This window comes from Sapajus apella, unplaced genomic scaffold (assembly GCF_009761245.1).
Source record: "Sapajus apella isolate SASKATOON/1434 unplaced genomic scaffold, GSC_monkey_1.0 scaffold48, whole genome shotgun sequence".
Lineage (NCBI taxonomy): Eukaryota > Metazoa > Chordata > Mammalia > Primates > Cebidae > Sapajus > Sapajus apella.
In genome coordinates this window covers 14630365-14653744 of record NW_022436988.1, presented here as the reverse complement: position 1 = coordinate 14653744, position 23380 = coordinate 14630365, and the positions used below count along the sequence as shown (strand labels likewise).

General features: G+C 47.2%; 1 protein-coding gene and 1 pseudogene across 3 annotated transcripts in view; both read right to left on the bottom strand.

The window, feature by feature from the left end:
* RGS9 (regulator of G protein signaling 9) overlaps nt 1-23380 on the bottom strand; it is an 89483-nt gene that overhangs the window by 38029 nt on the left and 28074 nt on the right. Inside the window, exons 8-9 of one of the 2 annotated variants that reach the window (XM_032241928.1) lie at nt 21269-21350; nt 11637-11708 (exon numbers count right to left, since the gene is read on the bottom strand). In XM_032241928.1, the coding sequence (XP_032097819.1) occupies nt 11637-11708; nt 21269-21350 (154 nt within the window). The remainder of the gene's footprint in view (nt 1-11636; nt 11709-21268; nt 21351-23380) is intronic. The other variant, XM_032241929.1, reaches the window with a different exon arrangement.
* LOC116525767 lies at nt 452-2768 on the bottom strand (annotated as a pseudogene). Its single transcript, XR_004257810.1, has one exon. The product of XR_004257810.1 is annotated as a 39S ribosomal protein L50, mitochondrial pseudogene (transcript).

Sequence of the window (23380 nt, the reverse complement as noted above, 5' to 3'; positions counted from 1 at the left end):
ATACTATAAGTTGAAAAGCAAACCAATGTTACCAAAAATAAAGCACATGGAAAGGCTTGGGGCCAGCATGCACTGCAAACTGAGTCTCCGAGTTGAGCCGCCCTGTGAAATCAGGCCCCATCCCCTTGCTGAAGCTGCTGGAGCAGAGTCATACTGGGGATCAGCTTCAAGGTGTCCCCTCTCAACTTTCTGAATAAGGCAGAGGAAGAAAGGACAGCTCCAAGAGGGGCTCCATGTTCAGGATCTTAGAAACAATTCAGAGCTGTCTTTGGCCAAATACAGATAGCTCTGCAATTGCAGTGGGCCATGCTTCCTCTGCGCCACTTTTCTGCTCCATGTAACTTGGAGGTTGGGCAAGGTGGCGAACCCAGACCCAGTTTTCCTAGGTTTGGTTGTGTCCAGGGGCTTCTTGGTCCTGATTCTTGTTTTGTTTGTTTGTTGTTGTTTTTCTCTTTAACAGACCTACTTTAATTCCAAAAGAAATTAATCTAGAACGGTCAGTAATACACAACATAATTTTATGTTTCTTTTTTAGGTATCTATCTAATACAAGTTTATTTGTATATGTGCAATGCATAATAAAAACTCTAGCTTAGATATGAGTCCCAACAGGATGAACATATATTTTCTTGCAACTACTGCTTTATGCCTACGAAGGGTGTAAACTTGCAGCGTCCTCCTGTCTTAAACCCAAGTTAATGGCAGTGTCCTCTCAGAATTTTTCATAAATTATTAATGACCTAATTTCATTTAAAAAATGGTTTCAGCAAATATGAAAATAGAAAGTCCTGTTATTTGTCCATTTATAATATGAGAGAGAGAAAAGAAAAGAGATGATACATTCCTCTACAGAAAAAGTGGGTTTAGAGAACAGTTCTGGTAGTATTTCACATGGTAAAGTATGAAAAGGTCTAATAAGCAGCCCCCTTGCTCAGAGAAAAAAAAAAAATGATTGCAATGTGTTTCTCTTCCAAATTGCTTAGTAACTCCAAGTGATTTTCAAACTAGGGGGCAGATTACTGGCACTGAGTTCATTAAATTTAGATCTATCTTGAATAGGGATATTACAGAAATCAAGAACATCTCTAATCCTGCGCATCTGGTAGAGGCTGGAGTTAGGGACGATATGACCCAACCATCAGCTAAATATGCCGAGAGACTGAACTTTAGATGACCATCTTCCAGGGAGATGTCTTGTCAACGACTAGGAGGAGATGAACCAAAAACTTCAACATAAGATTTCAAACGGCTCTGCAGATCTTCAGGTGGTGCGTATGCTCGGCTTTGTAGAGGTAGACACGCTGGGATAGGTTCCTTTTTCACCTCTTCTACTGTCTCAGCAACCACTGGCTCTTTCTCTTTTCCGAATCGAGACCAAAATTCTCTACATGGTGCCCCTGAGACTGTGCACGTGAAGACGCTTCTGAAAATGCCAGACACAGATTGTGCCGCCATCTTCCATGAGATCCACGGGCCTTGGTGCTGACTCTTATACTTCAAGTGGACCCTCTTCATTCCTGCCTGCTAATATCCATGATGCTTAAGCCACCCAAGTCTTCACTTGGGAAAGAGTCATAAGTCTGAGGAGGACACTACTTCGTGGCTCAAAAGCCAATCAGTCAGCAAAATAAACACTGGCTCCTGAGCCACTTCATTGACGAGGAATGAAGGAGAGTCCAATCCAGAACGTCATATACCTGCCGCTGCTTTCTAACCCACGCTGGCTTTCATTTTGCTTCCTTGGATTGCTTTTCTACCATTGCTTTTCACAAGAAATCCTTTTCCTGCATGGAGGAGTAGGGAGAGTTATCGCAGAAAGGTAAAGCTCACGTAGTTTTCTATATTTCAGGCTCTCATACATCCTGACTTCCTCCTTCATAGCACTGATCACCATTTGGATTGTATACTTATTTGTGTAACTCTTTGTTTAAAGTATAATCAACATCGAGGTATCGTTGAGGGAAGGGGCCATGTCTATCTTCCCTCGCACAATGTCTGACACAGAGTAGATGCTTAGTAAATATGTAACAAATGATGACTTCGGTATGCTTTGAGGCCTAGAAGAATGGGGACATTTTCTAAGCTTATTAGCATTTTTTCTACTAAAAAATTGAAAACACTCCTCGAATGATCCAAATGCACTGGCAACTACATTTATTTGTTCCCATTCTCCTCCAACATATGGCACTGTTTTAGAAGATGCACATTTCTGGCAGAAAAGGACCCTAGGGCCAGAGAGGACTTACATTCAAATCTAATACTGTATAATTACTTCCTTCCTTTGGAGCCTTGCTGGAGTGGGTTATTCAGAATAGCATCTACTGGTCTATGCCCTCTGCTCAAAGTGGGAGCTGTACTTTACATAATGATAACTGCCTAGTAACTACTGAGAAGCAATTTACACTTCTTTGAGCCTTTGCAAAGCTTAAGGTAAGGAGATTTTATTATATTAATTTTTAGCTGAGGAAACCAAGTTTCTGTGAGGTTGTGGGTAACCTTCTCAACAACTCCTGGCCAGAAGTTGGATGGGCCAGGATTCAAATCCAGCTCTTCCCTTTGCAAAGCTGAGGGAAGATGTTGTGTTGAGAAACACAGAATCTCCGATCCTGCTCACTTTCTCCTCCCAGCCCCCTCTCTTCCCATTCCTCCTCGTCCTGAGGCTGAGAGTGCTGCAGGATGGAATGCCTCCACCCGGTCACTTAATTCAAAATGTAAACAAGGCTGGGCATGGTGGGTGGCTCATTCCTGTAACCCCAGCACTTTGGGAAGCTGAGGCAGGCAGATGACCTAAGGTCAGCCTGGCCAACATGGTGAGACCCCATCTCTACTAAAAATACAAAAATAAGCTGGGTGTGGTGGTGCACACCTGTAATCTCAGCTGCTTGGCAGGGGCCAGAGGGGAGGGGTGCTGACGCAGGAGAATTGCTTGAACCAGGGAGGTGGAGGCTGCAAGGAGCTGACGTCATGCTACTGCACTCCACCCTGGGCAATAGAGCAAGACTCCATCTCAAAATTAGTTAATTAATTAATTAATTAATTGTCAACAAAAAGTGAGCTAGAGCCCTAACACAAGATGAAACGCAAGTACCGGAAACACTCTGTCCTTAGCACTCATGATGGTGAAGAGCGGAATCGTGCTAGGCGCATCCTCAGCAGCCGGTGTCATAAGCATCTCCAAGGTGTCCAGACCCCAGCATCAAGCTTTCTGCCCGTCGGCCACTGTTCTGCAGCCAGCACCTGGGGGCACAGGGCTCCTGAGTAGACGCAGGCAGATGCGTCCTGGCTGCCTGGTGTTCTCTGGGGCCGCAGGGAGCTGTATTTGCAGGCGACTTTGTGGCACGCTCATTTCCATTCCGCCTCCAGGGGCTCTTCCTTTGGCCTAATATACTTGCTCCTAGGGCCATTATCTCAGTCTTCAGGGGTTTACCATTTGTATACTCCTGTTCACTTCATTTGATTTTGTTACCTCCCTAGGGCTCTGCCTTTGTGCTGTGGTTAGCTATTTTGTTTTTTGATTTCCGGAATTAGCAGTTACCTTCTGGGAATCGGATTGCAGCCTGCTCTCGATTAATAGGATTTGGTTGAAGGTGAAACTTTCCCACCTCTACCTTGGATTGTCCACATGAATTTTAGCTTGTATTTCTACCTTTAAAAATAGCTGTCCACGTTGTGTACATTGAAGGACAGTGGCTGCAGAATGTGTGGCTTTGGCTAGATTGAAATCATGGCAGGTCCAGAAACGGATGCCCAATTCCAGGCATTAAAATACATTTCAACTCTTAGACGCTCACAAGTAGAATGAGTTGTGTACTGACCACACATGGAGGCATTGCTTTGATGATCTTTCACTTCAAGTCAAGATCTAAAAACATTCCAGCTGTGAGAGGAACATAATGGATTCTAAACTGTCTGTGCCTCATCCATTAAGTTCTCATGCCTGGAGAAGCTCATGTCGACTTGTCATATGATAATTCAATTTGTACAATAAATTACAAACTGGAAAAAATAGCTGTTCATGGGATCTGTTTCCTCTAGACTGACATACAGGGATCTCTGCTCCTCTAGGAGTGTGTGAAGGGAGGGGACAGTGAGGGAAAAGAGTCCTGAACTTTTCTAAAAGGTGAAGAGACAATTTGATTTGGAGGGAGTGGTGGAGAAGAGATTCAGGAAAGAGTACGGATGATGGTACATGCGTGTGGTCCCAGCAACTCCTGGAGGCTGAGGCTGAAGGATTGCCTGAGTCCAGGAGTTTGAGGCTGCAGTGAGCTATGACGGCACCACTGCAGTGCAGTGCAGCTGGGTGACAGAGCAAGACCCTGTCTCAAAAAAGAAAGAGAGAGAGAGAGGAAGAAAGAAGGAAAGAAGGAAAGAAAGAAAGAAAGAGAGAGAGAGAGAGAGAGAAAGAAAGAAAGGGAAAGAAAGAAAGAAAGAGAGAGAGAGAGAGAGAGAGAAAGAAAGAAAGGGAAAGAAAGAAAGAAAGAAAGAAAGAAAGAAAAAAGAAAGAAAGAAAGAAAGAAAGAAAGAAAGAAAGAAAGAAGGAAAGAAGGAGAAAGAAAGAAAGAAGAAAAGAGAAAGAAAGAGAGAGAGGAGGGAGGGAGGGAGGGAAGGAAAGAGAGAAGTGGAGGGAAGAAAGGAGGGAAGGAAGGAAAGAGGGAAGGAAGGACAGAAGGAAGAGAGTGAGGGAGGGAGAGAGAAAGAAAGAAAAAGAAAAGAAGGAAGGAAGGAAAGAAGGAAGAAAGAAGGAAGGAAGAAAGGAAGGAAGGAGGGAGAGAGGGAAAGAGGGAAAGAGAAAGAGGAAGGAAGGAAGAAAAAATAGAAGTACATGGGCTTTGAGGGTCAGACAAAGGTTAAAATCCTAGTCCTACCACTTCCTGGCTATGGCCTTGGATGAGTTGCTCAGCATCTCAGAGCCTCTAGTTTCTCATTTGTAAAAGGCGAATAGAAAAAAAGAGGGATTAAATAAGAATAGACACAAGGCACCTGGCACAGGGCAGAGACCTGCACACAGTGCCTGTTACTTAGGGCTACTGCACCCCCGCTGAGCACATGCACGGCACATTGTTAGCCCTCATCTTAAGATAAAACGCAGGATTCACAGGCAATATTTGGGGCCTACTTATGCAAAACAAGATATTCATTGCCTATCTGAAATTCAAACGTAACTGGGAATCCTGTATTTTTATTTGCTAAGTCTTGCAAACCTACTCTCAATATAATTATATCTTAGCAGAAGGCAATAAGAAATTTTATGTTAAAGTGAAGTTGTTACACAAAGAAAAGTACACACAATTCTAAGCAAGTCAAAGAAAACCACCTCATGATAAAATAAGAAATGAGGGGTTTTTTTTTCAGTCTGGCATTCACACACAACTTCCCTCCCTTCTCAGCTGCCGGCCCTCCTGGAGTGAAGCCACTTCTTTATGACTCTACTCAGCTACACACTTTGCTACAGGAGGAAGTTTCTGCCTCAGGAATCTCTGGATGCTCTGCATTCTTCGCATTCTAATAATTTCTTATTTTTCCCTTGCAGAGTTGCCCAAATAGGGACACATCTAGACCTGTTGTTTACACAGCTCTGGACCCGCTAAGAGGCGAACCCCGGGTGGAGGCTGCAGACAATTGTCACAGGGCAGAAGGGGTCAGGCCACCGCCAGCAGGAGTGCAGGGGACGGATAAGCAAGGACTCTGGAATGGGGCAGCCAGGCAGGTATCTGCAGAGAATCACAGGTGGCGGGGCCGAGCAAGCCGCGGAGCCATAGGTGGTGAGATGCGGAGAACTGCGAGGACTCAGGCAGCACTGGCACTGAGAGCAGAGAGGGGGTCTAAAGTCAGAAACGGGGAGATCCAAAAACACAAGTGGTTAAGGCAGAGCAGGCAAGAAAAGAGATGGGGCCGGGCACAGTGGTTCATGCCTGTAATCCCAACACCCTGGGAGGTTAAGGCGGGAGGATAGCTTGAGCCCAGGAGTTCAAGACCAGCCTGGGAAACATGGTGAGACCCCATCTCTACTAAAAATACAAAAATTAGCCAGTTTTATAACCTGATCTCAAAATAAATAAATAAAGGCCAAGCATGGTGGTTCACACCTGTAATCCCAGCACTGTGAGAGGCTGAGGCAGGCAGACCACCTGAGGCCAGGAGTTTGAGACCAGCCTGGCCAATAAGACAAAATCCTGTCTCTACTAAAAACATAAAAATTAGCCAGGTAAGGTGGTGCACACCTGTAATCCCAGCTCCTCAGAAGGCTGAGGCACAAGAATCATTTGAACCCAGGAGGCGGGGGTTGTGGTGACCCAAGATTGCGCCACTGCACTCCAGCCTGGGCAACAGAGCAAGACTGTATCAAAATAGATAGATAGACAGATAGATAGATAGATAGATAGATAGATAGATAGATAGATAGATAGATAGATTTAAAAAAAAAAAAATTTAACGGGGTGCAGCTATCCAAGGAGACTTGGATTTGAGGTTGTGATTATGTGAAGTAAATAGCTGTCCAGCCAGGTGTGACCTCATCAGATAGAGACAGAATTGTTTACAATGTACAAGGCTCAATGCAAAATAAAAATGCAGGTTTACTGGTCAGGAAAAAAAAGTGTAAAGAATTCTGAGATGGTAACAGAACATTAAACCAAACAAGAGTCCTTCTGAGGGTGGGGCCTTGGCGGCTATACAAGCCCCTGCTCATGCAGCCAGCCCAGGGTGCAGGTGTAGGCCTTGAGGGCTGGAAAGGGGAGCAGTGGTGGTATCAGGGAGGAGCATGAGCTACAGAACTAGAAACACGTAACTGAATCCTGGCTGGGTCACCTTGGGCGAACAGCTCCATCTCTCTGGTTTTTTTTCACGTGAAAAAAGAAACTGACATTACCTCTGTAAATGGGTTTCATGAAATCCAGCAAAACTTCTAAAAGCCACAATAAGGACATTAGAAAACATCAGGCAGAATGTGGAGTGGGCTCTGGCGCCCATCATCTGAGGGTCAGATCCTGGCTTCACCACTTCTCAGCTGTGTGTCCTTGAGGGAGCCAAGCCCTCCCTCAGCCTGCTTCCAAACCATGAAACAGGGATGGAAGGTAACCGTCTACCTCATAAGGCAGTAGCGAGTCTTCGCTGAGCCATTGCAAGGAGTGGTGCACTCAGTTCAGTGCCTGGCACTCGGGGAGCTGTCCCTACCCTCAGCCAGCCATGGTCACACAGAAGCCACAAGAAGAAAGCAGTTTGTCCCCTATTGGTGGGAGCATATGGTGTGGGAAGCGGGGGTTGCTCACTGAGGCCCCCAGGCTGAGCACCTCTGCAAAGCACAGTATTTTATACTGGGGGGCCATATTTCTGCCTTTCACCCAAAGATCTGTTTACTTGCCAGTGTAGACTGAGGTTCTGAGCAGCTGCTCATCGGACTAGGCAGAGAGGTTGAAACTGGCATGTATCCTGTCCTTTCACCTCCAACAAGGCAGAAATATGAGAAGGTGAAAAGGCAGAAGAGGAAATTGGCTAGGTACAGAACCCCAAAATGGGGTACGAGGTCTATAAGTCCCATAAATTCTCTCTCACAGCATGACAACACTTAGAATAATAGCAGCTGTGTGTGGAGTGTCTAAGTGTTGATTAGCATTCTAGATATAAGTGATCCCGCTTAATCCTCTGAGGAAGGAACTAGCATGCTTCCCCTGTTATAGATGAGGAAGCTGAGACTGTGGCTCAAGAGCTCACCTAAGATTACATGGACCAGAAGTGGCAGAGCTGGGGCTCAGGCCAATGTCGAGGGTTTCTCCAGTACACGGCACTGCCCTCATCCCTAAATGATAACAGTGACCCTATTAGAAGGAGCCCCTGGCCCTATCACCTGCTGGGGTGGAGGGGTTGGGGGTTTTGTATGCCTCAAGGTATTGGAGCTGAAAGAAGACTCACTTCTAGAGTGTGGTCCCAGCCCCTGGCCAGTCCCTCCCAGCTGCCATCAGCCAGTGGGAGTGGCCTACCCAGGGCCCTAGACACCTGCCAACCTAATGACATTCCTCCTTATGCTTGACAGTTACTTGCCTCTATTTGGGGAAAACAGACACATCTTCTCAAGAAGTTACTCATTTTTGAAATGCAAATCAAAACCACAATGAGATACCATCCCACACCAGTCAGAATGGCTATTCTTAAAAAGTCAAAAAATAACAGATGCTGGCAAGGAGAAACGGGAAGCTTATATGCTGCTGGTGGGAATGTAAATTAGTTCAGCCATTGTAGAAAGCAGTGTGGTGATTTCTCAAAGAACTTAAAACAGAATTACCATTCGACCTGGCAGTCCCATTACTAGGTATACACCCAAAGGGATACAAATCATTCCATCATAAAGGCACATGCATGCAAATGTTCACCACAGCATTATTCACAATAGCAAAGACATGGAATCAACCTAAATGCCTATCAATGGTAGACTGGATAAAGAAAATTTGATACATATATACACCATGGAATACTATGCAGCCATAAAAAATGAGATCATGCTCTTTGTAGCAACATGGATGGAGCTGGAGACCATTATCCTAAGCAAACTAATGCAGAAACAGAAAACCAAATACCACATGGTCCCACATATAAGTGGGAGCTAAACATTGAGTATACAAGGACACAAAGAAGGGAACAACAAACACCTAGGCCTACTTGAGGGTGGAGGGTGGGAAGAGGGAGAGGATGGAAAAACTACCTATGAGTCCCATGCTTATTGCCTGAGTGATAAAATAATCTACATCAACCCCCATCACATGCGATTTACCTGAAATGTACACCCCAAACCTAAAATAAAAGCTTACAACTGGGCGCAGTGGCTTATGCCTGTAATCCCAGCACTTCTGGAGGCCAAGGTGGGCAGACCACCTGAGGTCAGGAGTTCCAGGCCAACCTGGCCAATATAGCAAAACCCCGTCTCTACTAAAATTACATAAAAATTAGCTGGGTGTGGTAGAACACGCCTGTAATCCCAGCTACTCCGGAGGCTGAGGCAAGAGAATCGCTTGAATCCAGGAGGCGGAGGTTGCAGTGAGCCGAGATTGCACCACTGCACTCTTGAATCCAGGAGGTAGAGGTTGCAGTGAGCCAAGATTGCACCACTGCACTCCAGCCTGGGTGACAGAGCCGGACTCCATCTCAAAAAAAACAAAAGAAGGATTGATTCGTTCTCAAAATGACCTCTCTTTTCAAACCAGCTCAGACACCATGAGTTCTCTGAAGTGAGACAAAAATCCAAAACCTCTGCACTCCTAGGTCCTCATGGAGATGTTTGTGCTCTTGGCAACCCTCTCCTCTCAGGGCAGATTAACCTAGGAATATAGGGGACCCGCAGACAGACAGACCACAGCACGCGGGGGATGGCTGAGGGAGGAGTGGCTGGGGGGAGGGCTGGAAGGGGTCCTGCATGCATGAGAGTTGCAGTTATTTATTCTTCTTAATACTTTATTCCACAGCAGCCAGAGTGCACAGACAGGAGAGAGATAGCTGGGGAGAGAGAGAGACAGAGAAGATGATGGTAAACAACAGCGGAGACACAGCCCGCATCACACCCCACCACAGCAAAGGCACCCTCTGTCACACACGCAGCCCGCCCACCGGGCTCTGGGCTGAGAGTTGCCAGCATCCACATCCGCAGGAAATGGGCTTTGAGGACCAAGGGGCACAAAGATGCCTCCCCAGTAAAGACAGTCATCTGGTCACCCTCCTTGGAAGTCACCCCCAGGATGGAGCAGTTCCGCTCCTTCGCTTGTCTCTCAAATCGGTGAAGTTATGGTCCTGCCTAACCACCCCGCCACACACACACACAGCTGAGCTGAGCAGTATCCTACTGGCTTGGGTCACCAATGGACGGCCCTTGGTTTACACCCCCCATGTCAGAAGGAGTGATGTTTCTGCCTCCACACTCTCCCTCCTCTCCAGGAAAGAGGTTTCCAGAGCAGCCAGTTAGCCATTAAAAAAAAAAAAAAAAAAAACCTTTCACCCAGGTTCAGTCTTTTACTCAAGGATTCTGTTTCCATGACAACCAAGCCTACAAGGCCTCAGCAGTGATCTATTATCTGACAAGGGGAACACGTGAAAGGCTGCCCTAGGAACAGCTGAGTGAAGGCTGACTGCGCCCTGGGTGTATCAAAGGAGGGGTCTCTTTGGCTTGTGGACAAGAGACCTGATGGTTCCCCTGGTGACGCTCTCCAGTGAGCAAATGCCTGACACTGTCCCAGAGCTGCCTTGCTAACATTTCCGGCTCCTTTTTCTTTCCCCTCCCACTTCTGCTTTCCTCCTTCCCCTGCACACCCATCCAGGCCCGACTGATTCCTTAAGGCACTGCAGAGCCCTATAGATGCACCCTAGGCTAAAGACATGACGATCCTTGCCACCCAAAGACAATGTTTGGCAGAAAGCAATGAAATCATCCAAGACCTGTTTAAATGGGTTTAGGCTGGTTCATTGGAATCAGCGGTTCTCATCCAGAGCAATGTTAACTCCTTCCCCAGGGTACACTGGGCAATGTCTGGAGACATTTTTGATTGTTAGGACTGGGGGGTTAGGTGGACAGGGAGAGGAGTGGAGGAATTGACATCCCACTGGCAGAGGCCAGGGATGCTGCTAAAATGCACAGGACAACATCTCCAAAGAATTATCTATTTGAGCCAGATGTAGTGGCTCACACCTGTAATCTCAGTGCTTTGGGAGGCCAAGGCAGGAGGATTGCTTCAGCCCAGAAGTTCAAGACCAGCCTAGGCAACATTGAAAGCCCCTGTCTCTACAAATAAGTTTTAAAATTAACCAAGCATGGTGGCATGCACCTGTGGTCCTAGCTATTTAAGAGGCTGAGGGAGGAGGATCACCTGAGCCCAGGAGGTCAAGGCTGCAGTGAACTGTGAGCATGTCACTGCACTGCAGCCTGGGCAACAGAGTGAGACCCTGTCTCAAATAATAAGTAAATTAATTAAATTAATAAATAGGAAAAAAATAATTATCTGGGCCAAAATGTCAATAGGGCCATGGGCTCAACAGCTTATGAACTGCATTTCTGTTCATAAATGAATACTCACAGGAAATTGGCCATCCATCATGAAAGGTGGCCTATTGGAGGAAAGAGTCTTTTTTTAAAATGAAAACTGCTTGGAGAATCTTTTCAAAGATCCCACTCCACAGGGATGTGAAAGGAAGTGTTACAGTCCAGGTCCCATCACGTGGATTAAGGTTGAATCCAAAGCCAATTCAAGAGTTTTGAGGCTGAGGCATACAGTCTCCTCAGGGTCAACTAGCTGGCTGAAACTGTGTACAGAACATCTGTCTGTACATGTTTGAGTGGAATGAGCTCATAACTTTCATCAGATTTTCAAAGGGGGAAGTGACTCAGAACAGTTTGGAAACCACCCATCTAGATCCCATCAGCTCTTCCCCGCACTCTACATCCTCTGTCTCTCTTCAATCGTAATTTCTCCTTACCCAGCATCCTGCCATGGCCCCACTTCCTGCCCAACTCTGAGTCCACAGAGATCACAGTCCTCCTGTCTTTGGCAGTCTCGAAGAGAAGATGTCGTTGCCCCAACAGACATGACTAGACGTGTGGACACCTTCCCAGCCCCAGAATCCAACCTAGGCCCTACCCAGACTATGCAGCAGGGACATACCTGGTTTACCTTGACTTCATTCGGATTGGTCACTCGGTCCAGGCCGTAGTCCAGCACATTGTCCATTCCAGGCTAAATGGAATAAAAACAACATAAGGATCATTACAGGAGAGTCTCCAGTTTCTGGTTAACTTTGGGTCTCAGTTAAGCTGCCAGTTGTGAGATGGAGCTAAGAAGAACTTGTGGTCTAGCCCACAGGGAGCTTTGAGGGCATGGAAACCCTCCAGGTGAGCTGGTGAGCTTCATGAGGGCTGTTCTGCCTCTCAGTATCCTCAGCACCTAACATAGTGAGATCGAAGGACAGATGGAGAGAAGGACGGATGATGGGTGGGTGGATGAAAAAATGGACAGGTGGTTGGCATTCCCAGAACCATAATGGGATGCATGGATGAGTGGGTGTATGTATAGGCAAATGGGTGGCCGGTAGATGGTAGATGGGTGGGTGAGTAAATGGATAGACGGATGGCCAGTCAGACGAATGGCATTCCCAGCATCAGAGTGGGATGGATGGCAGGAGGGAGGGAAGGAGAGGGAGGAGGGAAGGAGGAAGGAAGGGATGGATGGATGGATGGATGGGTAAATGGATAATAGGTGGATGGAGGGTGAGCTAATAAACGGATGGATGAATGAGTGGATGGATGGATGGGTGGACAGACAGATGAATGGCATCCCCAGCACCATAGTGAGATGGATGGATGGGGTGGTGTATGAATGGAAAGGGGGAGGGAAAGAGAGATGGATGGATGGATGGATGGATGAATAGGTAAATGGGTGGTAGGTGGATGGTGAGTGGGAGGTTAAGAGATGAATAGATGGACAGATGGATGGATGGATAGACCTATGAATGGCAAACTCAGCACCATAGTGGGACAGATGGAAGGATGGATGCATGGATGGATGGATGAGTAAATGGGTGATATGTGGATGGTGAATGGATGGGTGAAGAGATGGATGGATGAACAGGTAAATGACAAACTCAGCACCACAGTGAGATGGACAGATGGAGGGATGGATGGATGGATGGATGGATGGATGGATGGATGGATGGTTGGATGGATGGATGGATGGAAGGATGGATGGTTGAATGAGTAGACGGGTGGATGGGTGAGTAGGCATAACATTCAGGCTCCAAAAGAGTTCACTGAGACTAACACATGGGCCTCCTGACTCTTCCCACAGTGCTCCTTACCCTCACTCTGTGGTTTCTGTCTTGGGCTGGGTGGGAAAAGAGAAACGACAGAGCAGTGCTTTGGGAGAGTACAGGCTTGTCAGTCACCTCTGGGTGCCAATCCTGGTTCTTCCCAGCTGTGCAGAAGATCCTGGAAAACACTCCTTGTCTCTGCACTTGCTAACCTCTCTAAGAAACAGAGAAGAAACCTCCTACATGGCAGATTCTTGTGAAGATTTAACATGATAGGGTGTGAAACTCTCAACAGAAGGTAGATATTGCTGAGCAAGGGGCTGTATTCATTTTAAGATTACACATGTAAAAGCATGGCCCAAAGCTGGGACTGTGATCTCTGTTAGTTCCCTTTGCCAGCAGGTAACCCAACTCTCCAGAAAATCTTACCCGGTCTCTCTCAACTCCCTGACTTTTTGAGGTCAAAAATTTGGGTCTTTCACTTCCCTCATGCAGGTGTGATGCACCCACTGCTCAGCACACGTGACCAACCAGGCTAGCTACACCGAAGCAGACAGTTGGGAAGCAACTGGGTTTTCTAGCCATCAGATTCAGCCTCATCCATGGGATCAGACTGGGTTTCAGATCAGATGTAAGACTGACACGTAAAATGTAGGAAGTCCAGTTAATTTCAGATAAACAGCAAATGATTTCTGTCCCAATATTTTGATGCTTATTATATATTTATACTAAATATACAAAATATATTTTACTTAAAAATTATTTGTTGTTTGTCTGAAATTCAAATGTAACCAAGTTTCCTGTATTTTATTTGCTAAATCTAGCAACCTAGCTCAGCGGGCTACCATGGGGGCAAATATGTGCAGACAAGATGATACAGGGAAAAGAAAGGAGAAGGCAATAGAAAGTGGGTGGGGAGGAGGACAGGGAAAGGAAATGGCCATCCTTACCCTGGTTGTTACAAGTGCATCTTGATCAGCAAACATCTATGGGCACTTCCTATGTGCTGGACATTGTGCTGAGCCCTGGGGAGCCCATGGTGAGTGTGCCCTGAGACCACTGCTCAGGAGGCATCCCCAGCAGACATATTGAGGCACTCCCAGTCTCAAGGGGGGAGGTAGCCACTCGGCAATTAATCACACAGAGGATAAATTACTGTTGAGAGAGGTGTATTGAAGGGATGACAGCATGGGATCTAACCTCACATGGCAGGGGCTCAGCAGAGTCAGTGTCTTTGGCAAAAAGGGTTCTAGGAATTGCTCCCTGAATCTGGTGTGGAGAAATCCCCCTGCATAACTGAAGACAGTCTTCATGCACACCCTTTGGCACTTTCAGACTCTCACAATCACACACACACACTCATACATACATATGCACACTCACATACATACAGGCCCTGACACACACACACACACACACACACACACACACACACACACACACACACATTAATATGGTTTGGCTCTGTGTCCCCATCCAAATATCATCTTGAATTGTAATCTCCATAATCCCACAGATTGAGGGAGAGACCTGGTGGGAGGTAATTGGATCATGGGGAGTGGTATCCCCCACGCTGTTCTCATGATAGTAAGTTCTCATGAGATCTGATGGTTTTATAAATGTCTGACAGTTCCTCTTTCATATACTCACTATCTCTCACCTGAGATTTGCCATGTCAGACCTTCCATGTCAGACCTCTCTTGCCATATCAGACCTCCTTTCACCTTCCACCGTGATTGTGTAAGTTTCCTGAGACTTCTCCAGTCATGCAGAATTGTGAGTCAATTAAACCTCTTTCCTTTATAAATTACCCAGTCTTGGCCAGGCGCAGTGGCTCATGCCTGTAATCCCAGCACTTTGGGAGGCTGAGGCTGGCAGAGCACAAGGTCAGGAGTTCAAGACCAGCCTGGCCAGCATAGTGAAACCCCGTCCCTACTAAAAATGCAAAAATTAGCTGGGCATGGTGGCATGTGCCTGTAATCCCAGCTACTCGGGAGGCTGAGGCAGGAGAATTGCTTGAACCCAGGAGACGGAGGTTGCAGTGAGCTGAGATTGTGCCACTGCACTGCAGCCTGGGCAACAGAACAAGACTCTAACTATAAATAAATAAATACATACAAACATACATACATACATACCCAGTCTTGAGTATTTCTTTATAGCACTGTGAGAATTAATACACACAAACATGCTCACATACATGCACACACCTATGCATGTTCACACATACACACATTCACACACACACATGCACACACTGACACATATACATGTTTACATGCATGCACACACACGTACATATGCACACTTACATGCTCACTTACATGCGTACATGTAGTCAGTCATACATGTACGTTTGCACACTCACACTCGCATACATGCACACCCTGACACAGTGACATGCACTCACTCACACACATAGCCTGCACCCACGATGCCCTACAACCACTGTCTGGCTGCTCTTCCACAGGCACTCACAGCCTCAGTGACTTCAGTGTGTTTGTCTGCCACAGTCTTGAATTTGTTATCTAGCTCTTTCCTTCCAATGTGCCCCAGGCTCTGATATAAATGTGGTTGCCCGGTGCTCAACAATGCACTGCACAACTGAGATAGACTCCACTGCGCCCTCAGCTGCCGGGACCAGACAGCCTTAGACTCTCAGACCCGTAGCCACCCACTCAGCTTTATGATGCTGCCAGCCTGTCCATCTGGTTCTCCTCGCCCCTTCCCTACAGAACAGCCAGGCACAGTCCTCTGGCCGCTGCTGCCTGGGCTCTTGCACCTCTGTGGGCAGCAGCCTTTAAGTCTCAGTTGTTCCCAATCAAGCTGTGGTCCCATTCCAGTACCCTGCCCTCAAAACTCGCGAGGGGGCCGCCTTTCTGACTCTGCTGGTTTCAGTGACTCCCTGGCTCCTTTCATTCATCCATTTCTTCATTCATCAGCTAGTGTAAAGTCTTTGATCCACTGCGATCGTCACCAGACTGCTGCTGATGCAGTTTCTGGCACACAACAGGGTGTTCGGATGAAGATAACCAGAACTGACTGTCAGTGCCCAGGAAGTAAGGGCAGCCGATGCATCCTGCAGGGTGCCGCCCGCAGATAAGGAGGCAGCAGGCACTTTCTGCCCTGGTGCCCGACACAGGAAGCCTCCAGAGATATGCAAGCTCCCCTCCTTCGCTCAGAGGAACTGTGAACACCAGAGTGTGATCCCCGACAACAACAGCCCTTAGGTGTAAGCCAAAGAGGCAATTTGCTGAATGCCTCATCATTCAGGTCAGGAAAGGGGCTCCTGTGCTCCTGACAATTGCTCGTGAGGAGGCAGCGTCCCCAGGAACCCACATGCAGAGCAGGGCCAGCGTGGGTGCTAATGGACACTTCTCAGTGGCACTCCACCATGTGCCCCCGCCCCTCCTTCTCTCATTTCAGTCTCTTCCCAAAAGTATCAGACTCTCCTGATGCATGAAACAGAAAACAAATAATAAGTAAAACACTAACTCATTTTCTAAACGAAATAAAACAAGGAAAAGAAATAGAGATGAAGCTGGGCACATGCCTCACACCTGTAATCCCAGCACTTTGGGAGGCTGAGGTGGGCAGATCATGAGGAGTTCGAGACCAGTCTGGCCAACATGGTGAAACCCTGTCTCTACTAAAGATACAAAAAAATTAGCTGGGTGTGGTGGTGCATGCCTGTAATCCCAGCTACTGGGGAGGTTGAGGCCAGAGAATCACTTGAACCCGGGAGGTGGAGGTTTCAGGGAGCCGAGATCATGCCATTGCACTCCAGCCTGGTGACAGGGCAAGACTTTATCTCAAAAAAAAAAAAAAAAAAAAATAGAGATGAGGCAAAACGGGGAGACAATTTTACCATGCAGCGTCAGGAAGGTTTGCTCCCAGAGGATCTTGGCTTGAATGTCACTCTCCAAATCCTGTGTCCTGTGTTCCCTGACCCTGCAACCTGATGCAGGGCCCCTGCCTCCTACCCATTGCCATGGCATTCTGTGGTTGCTCATTCATTGGTTTAATCATTTTAGTCTTTATCTCTCCACCAGACTGTAGTAAACTCCTTGAGGTCATGAACAATGTCTGCCTTGGCTCATAATCCAAATATCCCCATTGCCCAGTAAGTGCCTGGCATAGAGCAGATATTCACAAAATATATGTTATTTATTTATTTTTTTGGACCAGAGCACAAGGAGCATTCCACCCTGGTTTTATAATATAACATTATATGTCAGGCTAGGCACAGTGGCTCACGCCTGTAATCCTAGCACTTTAGGAGGCTGAGGCGGGTAGATCACTTGAGGTCAGGAGTTCAAGACCAGCTTGGACAACATGACTCTACCAAAAATACAAAAATTAGCCAGGCGTGGTGGCAGGCGCCTGTAATTCCAGCTACTCAGGAGGCGGAGGCAGGAAAATCTCTTGAGCCTGTGAGGCGGAGGTTGCAGTGAACTGAGACCATGCCGCTGCACTCCAGAGCGAGACTCTGTCTCAAAAAAAAAAAAAACAAAATCCACATTATATGTCAGACCATTTTCCTAGGTCAATGAATGGCCTTTGAAAATACTATTTGAATAGCTTCACAATGTTCCATCATGTTAATATACCTCAATTTATTTTGCCATTTTCCATTGTCAGACAGCCCAACCATAATGGGAAATGGAGGGCAGATATCTCCTTCTCTGGCAGGCGTCTGCATATGCAGTTGAAACAAGGATCATTTAGCTTGATATGCAGATAAGGAATCACTTGATTTAGCATACCCACCACCAGAAAGCAGCCTCAGACTATATCCTCAGGAGGCAAGAAGTCACAGATGGCCCAGTAAAGATGCAGGGAAGGCCTCTGCAGGACTGTCTAAGGGAGCACTTTCTCCCTTTGTTCATTTACAAAACTCACTGCTGTTTGCATCGTGCTCAGATCTGTACTTAGTTCCATTTGTGTAAAAAATGGGTGAGGAACATCATTTTCCTTCATTACAGGATGCTGAATCACAGGTGGCATTTGGGCTTCAGATAGCAATTCAGGTCAGAGCCCTCAACTACCAACTACCACCACCCACGTGGAGTTTTGGCCTTTGCCAGTGATGATCTCCCTAATACAGCATCTATCAGACATTCCTCCCCGCCTTTCTAAATCAATCACCCTCTCGCTGTGCCCCTTCTGCATTTGGGTCTTATCTCTGGGAGAGTGCCACTCACCTGTGCTCCAGCAATTTGGATTTTGAGCTCCTTGAGCTGAGAGAGGGACCACAGGTAGGGGCTCCTTACTCAGAAGCAGCATGTCAAGCTTTGCCATCAGACAGATGTGGCTTCCTCTCCCAGAACTGAGCAGGCTACTGAACCTCTATGAGCCTCAATTTCTCCATCTGAATAATGGGGATGGTGATATTCCCTACATCATAGCATCAGGCGTAAATGAGGTCCTCTGTGTCTAGAGCTTGACACAGGCACAGAGAAATGCTCAGTGACTCTTGGCTGTTATTTCACACCCAGCACCTAAACCCTTCCTTGGGACAAAGGCAAGGCTCAATGAAGGTTTCACGGATCAATGAACAAACAAATGAACAAGTGCAAGAGTCGGTTCAGTAGCCTTGGGCTGCCTCTCACTCTACAATCGTTGGTTACAGCCTGACACAGAGTGGCCATGACACTTCACAGCGCCAAGTGCTTGGTTTGCCTTGGCTGGCTTTTTTCCCATTGAACTGATGGTTTGTTTGGGTCTGCTGGAGACAGTCTGGCAGTCTGTGAGTTCTGGAGCTTCCTGAGCCTGTCAGATTGCTCAATTTCTAGACTGAGATGCTCTTCAAACAGGTTACCTTCCACCCACGCAGGCCAACAAGAGACGGGGAGCATTTTTTAAAAATCGCAGAGAGTGGGGCCACTGCACTCCTGCCTCATCTTTGACTGCTGATCTGGTTTTCACTTAGGGAGCAGCCATGAGAGAGGCTAGATGTGGGGAGCAGTTTCATGTCCTGGAAGTTCTAGCACCACTCCGAGTCCCTCAAATCCTCATGCTGAACTTGGGTCCCCAGTGCTGTCAGAGGGACCAGGAACGTGTGGACCCAGGCATTCAGCTTCTTAGAGCAGTGGTGACCCAGGCAACATTCTAATGACCCAGGAGGACACCAAAGAGCTGAACCGAGCTAAGACATTGCCATGAGAAGCAGAAGCGCACAGGGCTAAGCCGGGGCGGGGTGGGGGCGGGGAGGGGGAGGCTCCACAGTCAGTCCTACAGCGTTCAGACCCTCTGGCATTTACTAGCTGTGTAACTTTGGAGAAATTAGCAACATCCTTGAACTTTTACTTGCTTATCAGTAAAATTAGAACAATAATAATGCCTTTCATACAGGGCTGCAAAGGTTCAAAAAGAATGCAGAAGGTGGCCAGCCGGGCGAGGTGGCTTACAATCCCAGCACTTTAGGAGGCCAAGGTCAGTGGATCTCGATGTCAGGAGATTGAGACCATCCTGGCTAACATGGTAAAACCCCTTGTCTACTAAATACACAAAAAATTAGCTGGGTGTGGTAGCACACGCCTATAGTCCCAGCTACGTGGGATGCTGAGGCAGGAGAATCACTTGAACTAGGGAGGCAAAGGTTGCAGTGAACTGAGATCATGCCCCTGCACTCCCGCCTGGTGACAGAGTAAAACTCTGTCTCAAAAAAAAAAAAAAAAAAGCAGAAGGCTTAGCATAGCACCCAGTGTGCACACTGGCAGTTCTCAGTTCATGTCTGCTGTGATGGTGATGGTGACAATGACAACAATGACGATGGCAATAAGGGTGGTGGAGAAAGTGGGGGAAGTAAGAGAGGTGGTAAAGGTCAGGGAGATAAGGGAGGTGAGGGAGTGGGAGATGGGATGATGGGTATGGTGGTGGAGAGGGGAAGGGGGAGGTGGTGGTCTTAGAGACACATTGCCATATTTACGTGATTCTGCATCATGCTGTGAAGAGCCACTCAGCTACTTGCCTGGTTGGGGCTGAGAGCTTACTCCAGGAGAACTAAGGAGAACCTGGATGATCAATTTTCATTTTATAGACCTCCAAGTTGCAGGGACAGAGGGGAGGAGAGAGACCCTGGGCAGATGGCATGCATAGCCAGTCTATGTCGCTTTGCAAGGAATGCAGTCACATCGGCATTCCCACAGTGAGGAGTCTCTGCATATAGTATAGTAGTATGGAAGCCGTTCTTCACCTTGAAAGAAGCAGGGTTCCCTTGCGCATGGGACCACTGGGCACCAAGGCATCTTGCCAAATGTGGCATATCCACCACATCTTATCCTCACCATGGAGTGCTTCTTCTGGAACACACAAGCAATGTGCGGCTCCTTCTCATACAAAGAGCTTGCTTCTACACTACCAACTGGGAGGCGTGCTTGTCTCTGGGACCCTATGCTCTGTCACCCAGCCCCCCAGAGACCTGTGTCAGGCATCTGTAAACTGGTTTCCCTAGAGGAAAAACCCTAAATCAAAGAAAAAATCAAACAAGCTATTTGGGGATCAACCTCAGAACCTTTACCTTGGCAACACAGCATCCAAACCCATGCCCCTGCAGGGTGGAACACCTTAGGAGACTGTTTTGAGTACATAAAGAAAATAAGCAAAACAGCCAAAATCAGATGGGATCAAAGTTCAAAAATCCATAAGCTCTGACACCAAGTCTCACTCAGTTCTCTTTCTGCTTCTGAGAATTTCTGATACCTGGCAGGCAAGAAAGCTAAAGGAAAAGGAGGAAGAACATTTCTTTCTGACTCTTCAGTTTCCAGAATCTGGTTCACATCCTCTACCTCCCATGACCCAGAGGCAGCACAGGGGGCTGAGACAGGAGGAAACTGAGATAGCAGAGTTAATCCCAGGATGTGGTGGTCGGAGCCCACTTCTCTGTGCTGGGGGATGAGGCTACCGTTTCCCAGTGATGAGCTGGGACAAGTTAAACCAACTCTGTACAGCTTGTCTCTCTGGGCCACCGAAAGTCTCAAAGCCAGAGATTCAGTGTGCTCCAAGCAAGGAGAAGCTCAACACAGACGTATTCCTCCTCCTCCTCCCATCTCAGCTGCTGGAACTGGATCTAGGAGAGGGAGCCAGAGACACAAAGGAGAACGCCGGCCATGTAGTTTCCTTTCTCACAGCACTCTACATTTCTATGTTGGAGCCTACATTGGGGCCTGTGTTCTAATTTTCTCCTTATATTCCTTTCCCAAGGTATGGTATCCTGGCAAAGAAAAGCCCCAGCCCTCATAAAAGACAAAGTCATTCAGGTTTCTTCCTACCTAACACCAACAGATGGGCCGTGAGCAGACCCCATCCAGACAGAGAACTTCCTTTTCTGGCCAAGAGGCGCTTGGATGCTAACCCAACACTGAGCAGCTCCTCCTGCTGCTCCAGTTCTCACCCTAGAGAAAGGGGAGTTGGCAACAGGCATGGAGAGCGCAGGATGGAGGAGGGAGGCACAGGAAGAGACAGAGCAAACCAGGCAGAGGGTACTCACAGGGCATCGGTGCACCAGCCAGTATGCCTTCTCCTGGCAGTCCAGGGCATATCTATCTGCTTTGTTCCTCTCCTTTCCAGCCCTGAAAAGCCAAAAGCCATGTTTAAGGCCAGTAAGACTTTGTAGCTTTTGATTAGTGATGCCCCCCGTTCCTGATGACCTATACCCCTCTCCCAGCCTGCCCAAGTAATTCACTTATACCATAATCATAATGAACACAGCAAGCACTGACATCACACTTACGTACTAGTACCATTCTAACCACTTGGACACGTATTAACTCTTTTAATCTCACTTAATCCTCTCAATAGCCTTTTCTCACTTCAAAGTTGAGGGCACTGAAACAAAGAGGGGGTGAATGCCCCATCAGCCCACCAGGGTCAACTGGCAGTGACTGGAAGAAGTGGGACTTGCACTTGGGAGTCGGGTCTGGGGTCCAGCTCCCCTGGACAGCACAGTGCTGCCTGAGATCATGCTGCCACCACTAGCCCTAAATGAAACCAACTCCACCCTTCACCACTGGAGCTCAGCGTCCATGGGTGACCTTCCAGGCTGACATTTGACCTCCTGGCTTAACCTTTCCCTGTTTGGGTAAACAACACAGTCAATGTCTGGACAGGCACCTGTGGGATGGTGACGAAGGTGCTGGTCTGGAGAGTTCTCTCTCCTCCCTGCCTGTGTCTGCAATGCGTTTGCGCCAAGTCGGGGCTTTTCCTGAGCACACCTCATTGCTATAAAAGGTTATTCATGGCCCAGTGCAGTGGCTCACGCCTGTAATCCCAGCACTTTAGGAGGCCAAGGTGGGCAGATCACTTGAGGTGACGAGTTCAAGACCAGCCTGACCAGCATGGTAAAACCCCATCTCTACTAAAATACAAAAATTTGCCAGGCGTGGTAGCACATGCCTGTAATTCCAGCTACTCAGGAGGCTGAGGCAGGAGAATCGTTTGAACCCAGGAGGCAGAGGTTGCAGTGAGTTGAGATCATGCCATTGCACTCCAGCCTGGGCAACAAGAGCAAAACTCTCTCAAAAAAAAAAAAAAAAAAAAAAAAAGGCTGTTGATTTTCCTTTTTATCTCTCAGTCTCTCCCTTTCTGACTCTGGTTGGGAAATGATGCAGGGCCTTCTTCCTCCAGGGGCAAACTAACACTAATCATCATGCCATGGGCCCCTTCTGTACAATTGCCACGGCGACCAGCTCTCACACTTGTTAATACTTGTTTTCCCAGGCAACGTGGGATGACGCACACGCCCTCTGTGAGACAGAGTCAGTGGATTCATCTCCCCGTTAATGTACTGTGAAAAACATCATAACACCCAGGAAGCCAGATGGTGAACAGTGCCATTCCATTTGGGTGTTCCATCAGCCTCCTCTGGAAATTAAATATAAACGCTGTTGTTCCAACTTCCCTCTGACAGCCTAACTGGATTTTCAACCAGGTTAACTAGCCCCTGACCTCAGGAGCATGGGCCACAACTGGGCTGAGGCATTGCAGAGTTTCCACAATGCTGGAGAGTCTTGCAAATAGAGTCACTCTCTGATTTACCCCACGGGTCCTTTCCGGCTTTGTTCTTCTGCTTTTCTGAGACAGATGTTATTAGAGGAGAGTCATGATAAATGAAATGCAAGAGAGTTAGTGAACTAGCAATTACTTTAGTTTGTCATATTGTGATTTTTTTTTTCAGCAACAGCATTTGCTTATTCATTCGCTCATTCATTCATTCGTTCATTCATGTATTCATTGATCTTCCACTATTTTCCAAGCACTGGGAGTCTACTGGTGAACCAAACGACATATTCCCTGATCTGGAGTAGCTTTTGGACTAAACATCACACACACAGTCAAAGAATCAAACAGACATAGTCCCCTCCTTTGAATAGCCTTTGGACTAAACATCACATACACAAAGAATCAATACAGAATTGCAAATTGCATTATGTGCCATAAGGAAACATTCAGGGTACCATCATGTAGAATCAGGAATGGCCTCTGTGTTGATTTTTAAATATGTCTACAATTCTTTGTCACTCTTTCCATTGAAAGATGTGGGTCTATGTCTCCTTCCCTTGAAGCCAGGTGGGATTTTGTGATGGTTTCTACTAACATGGGA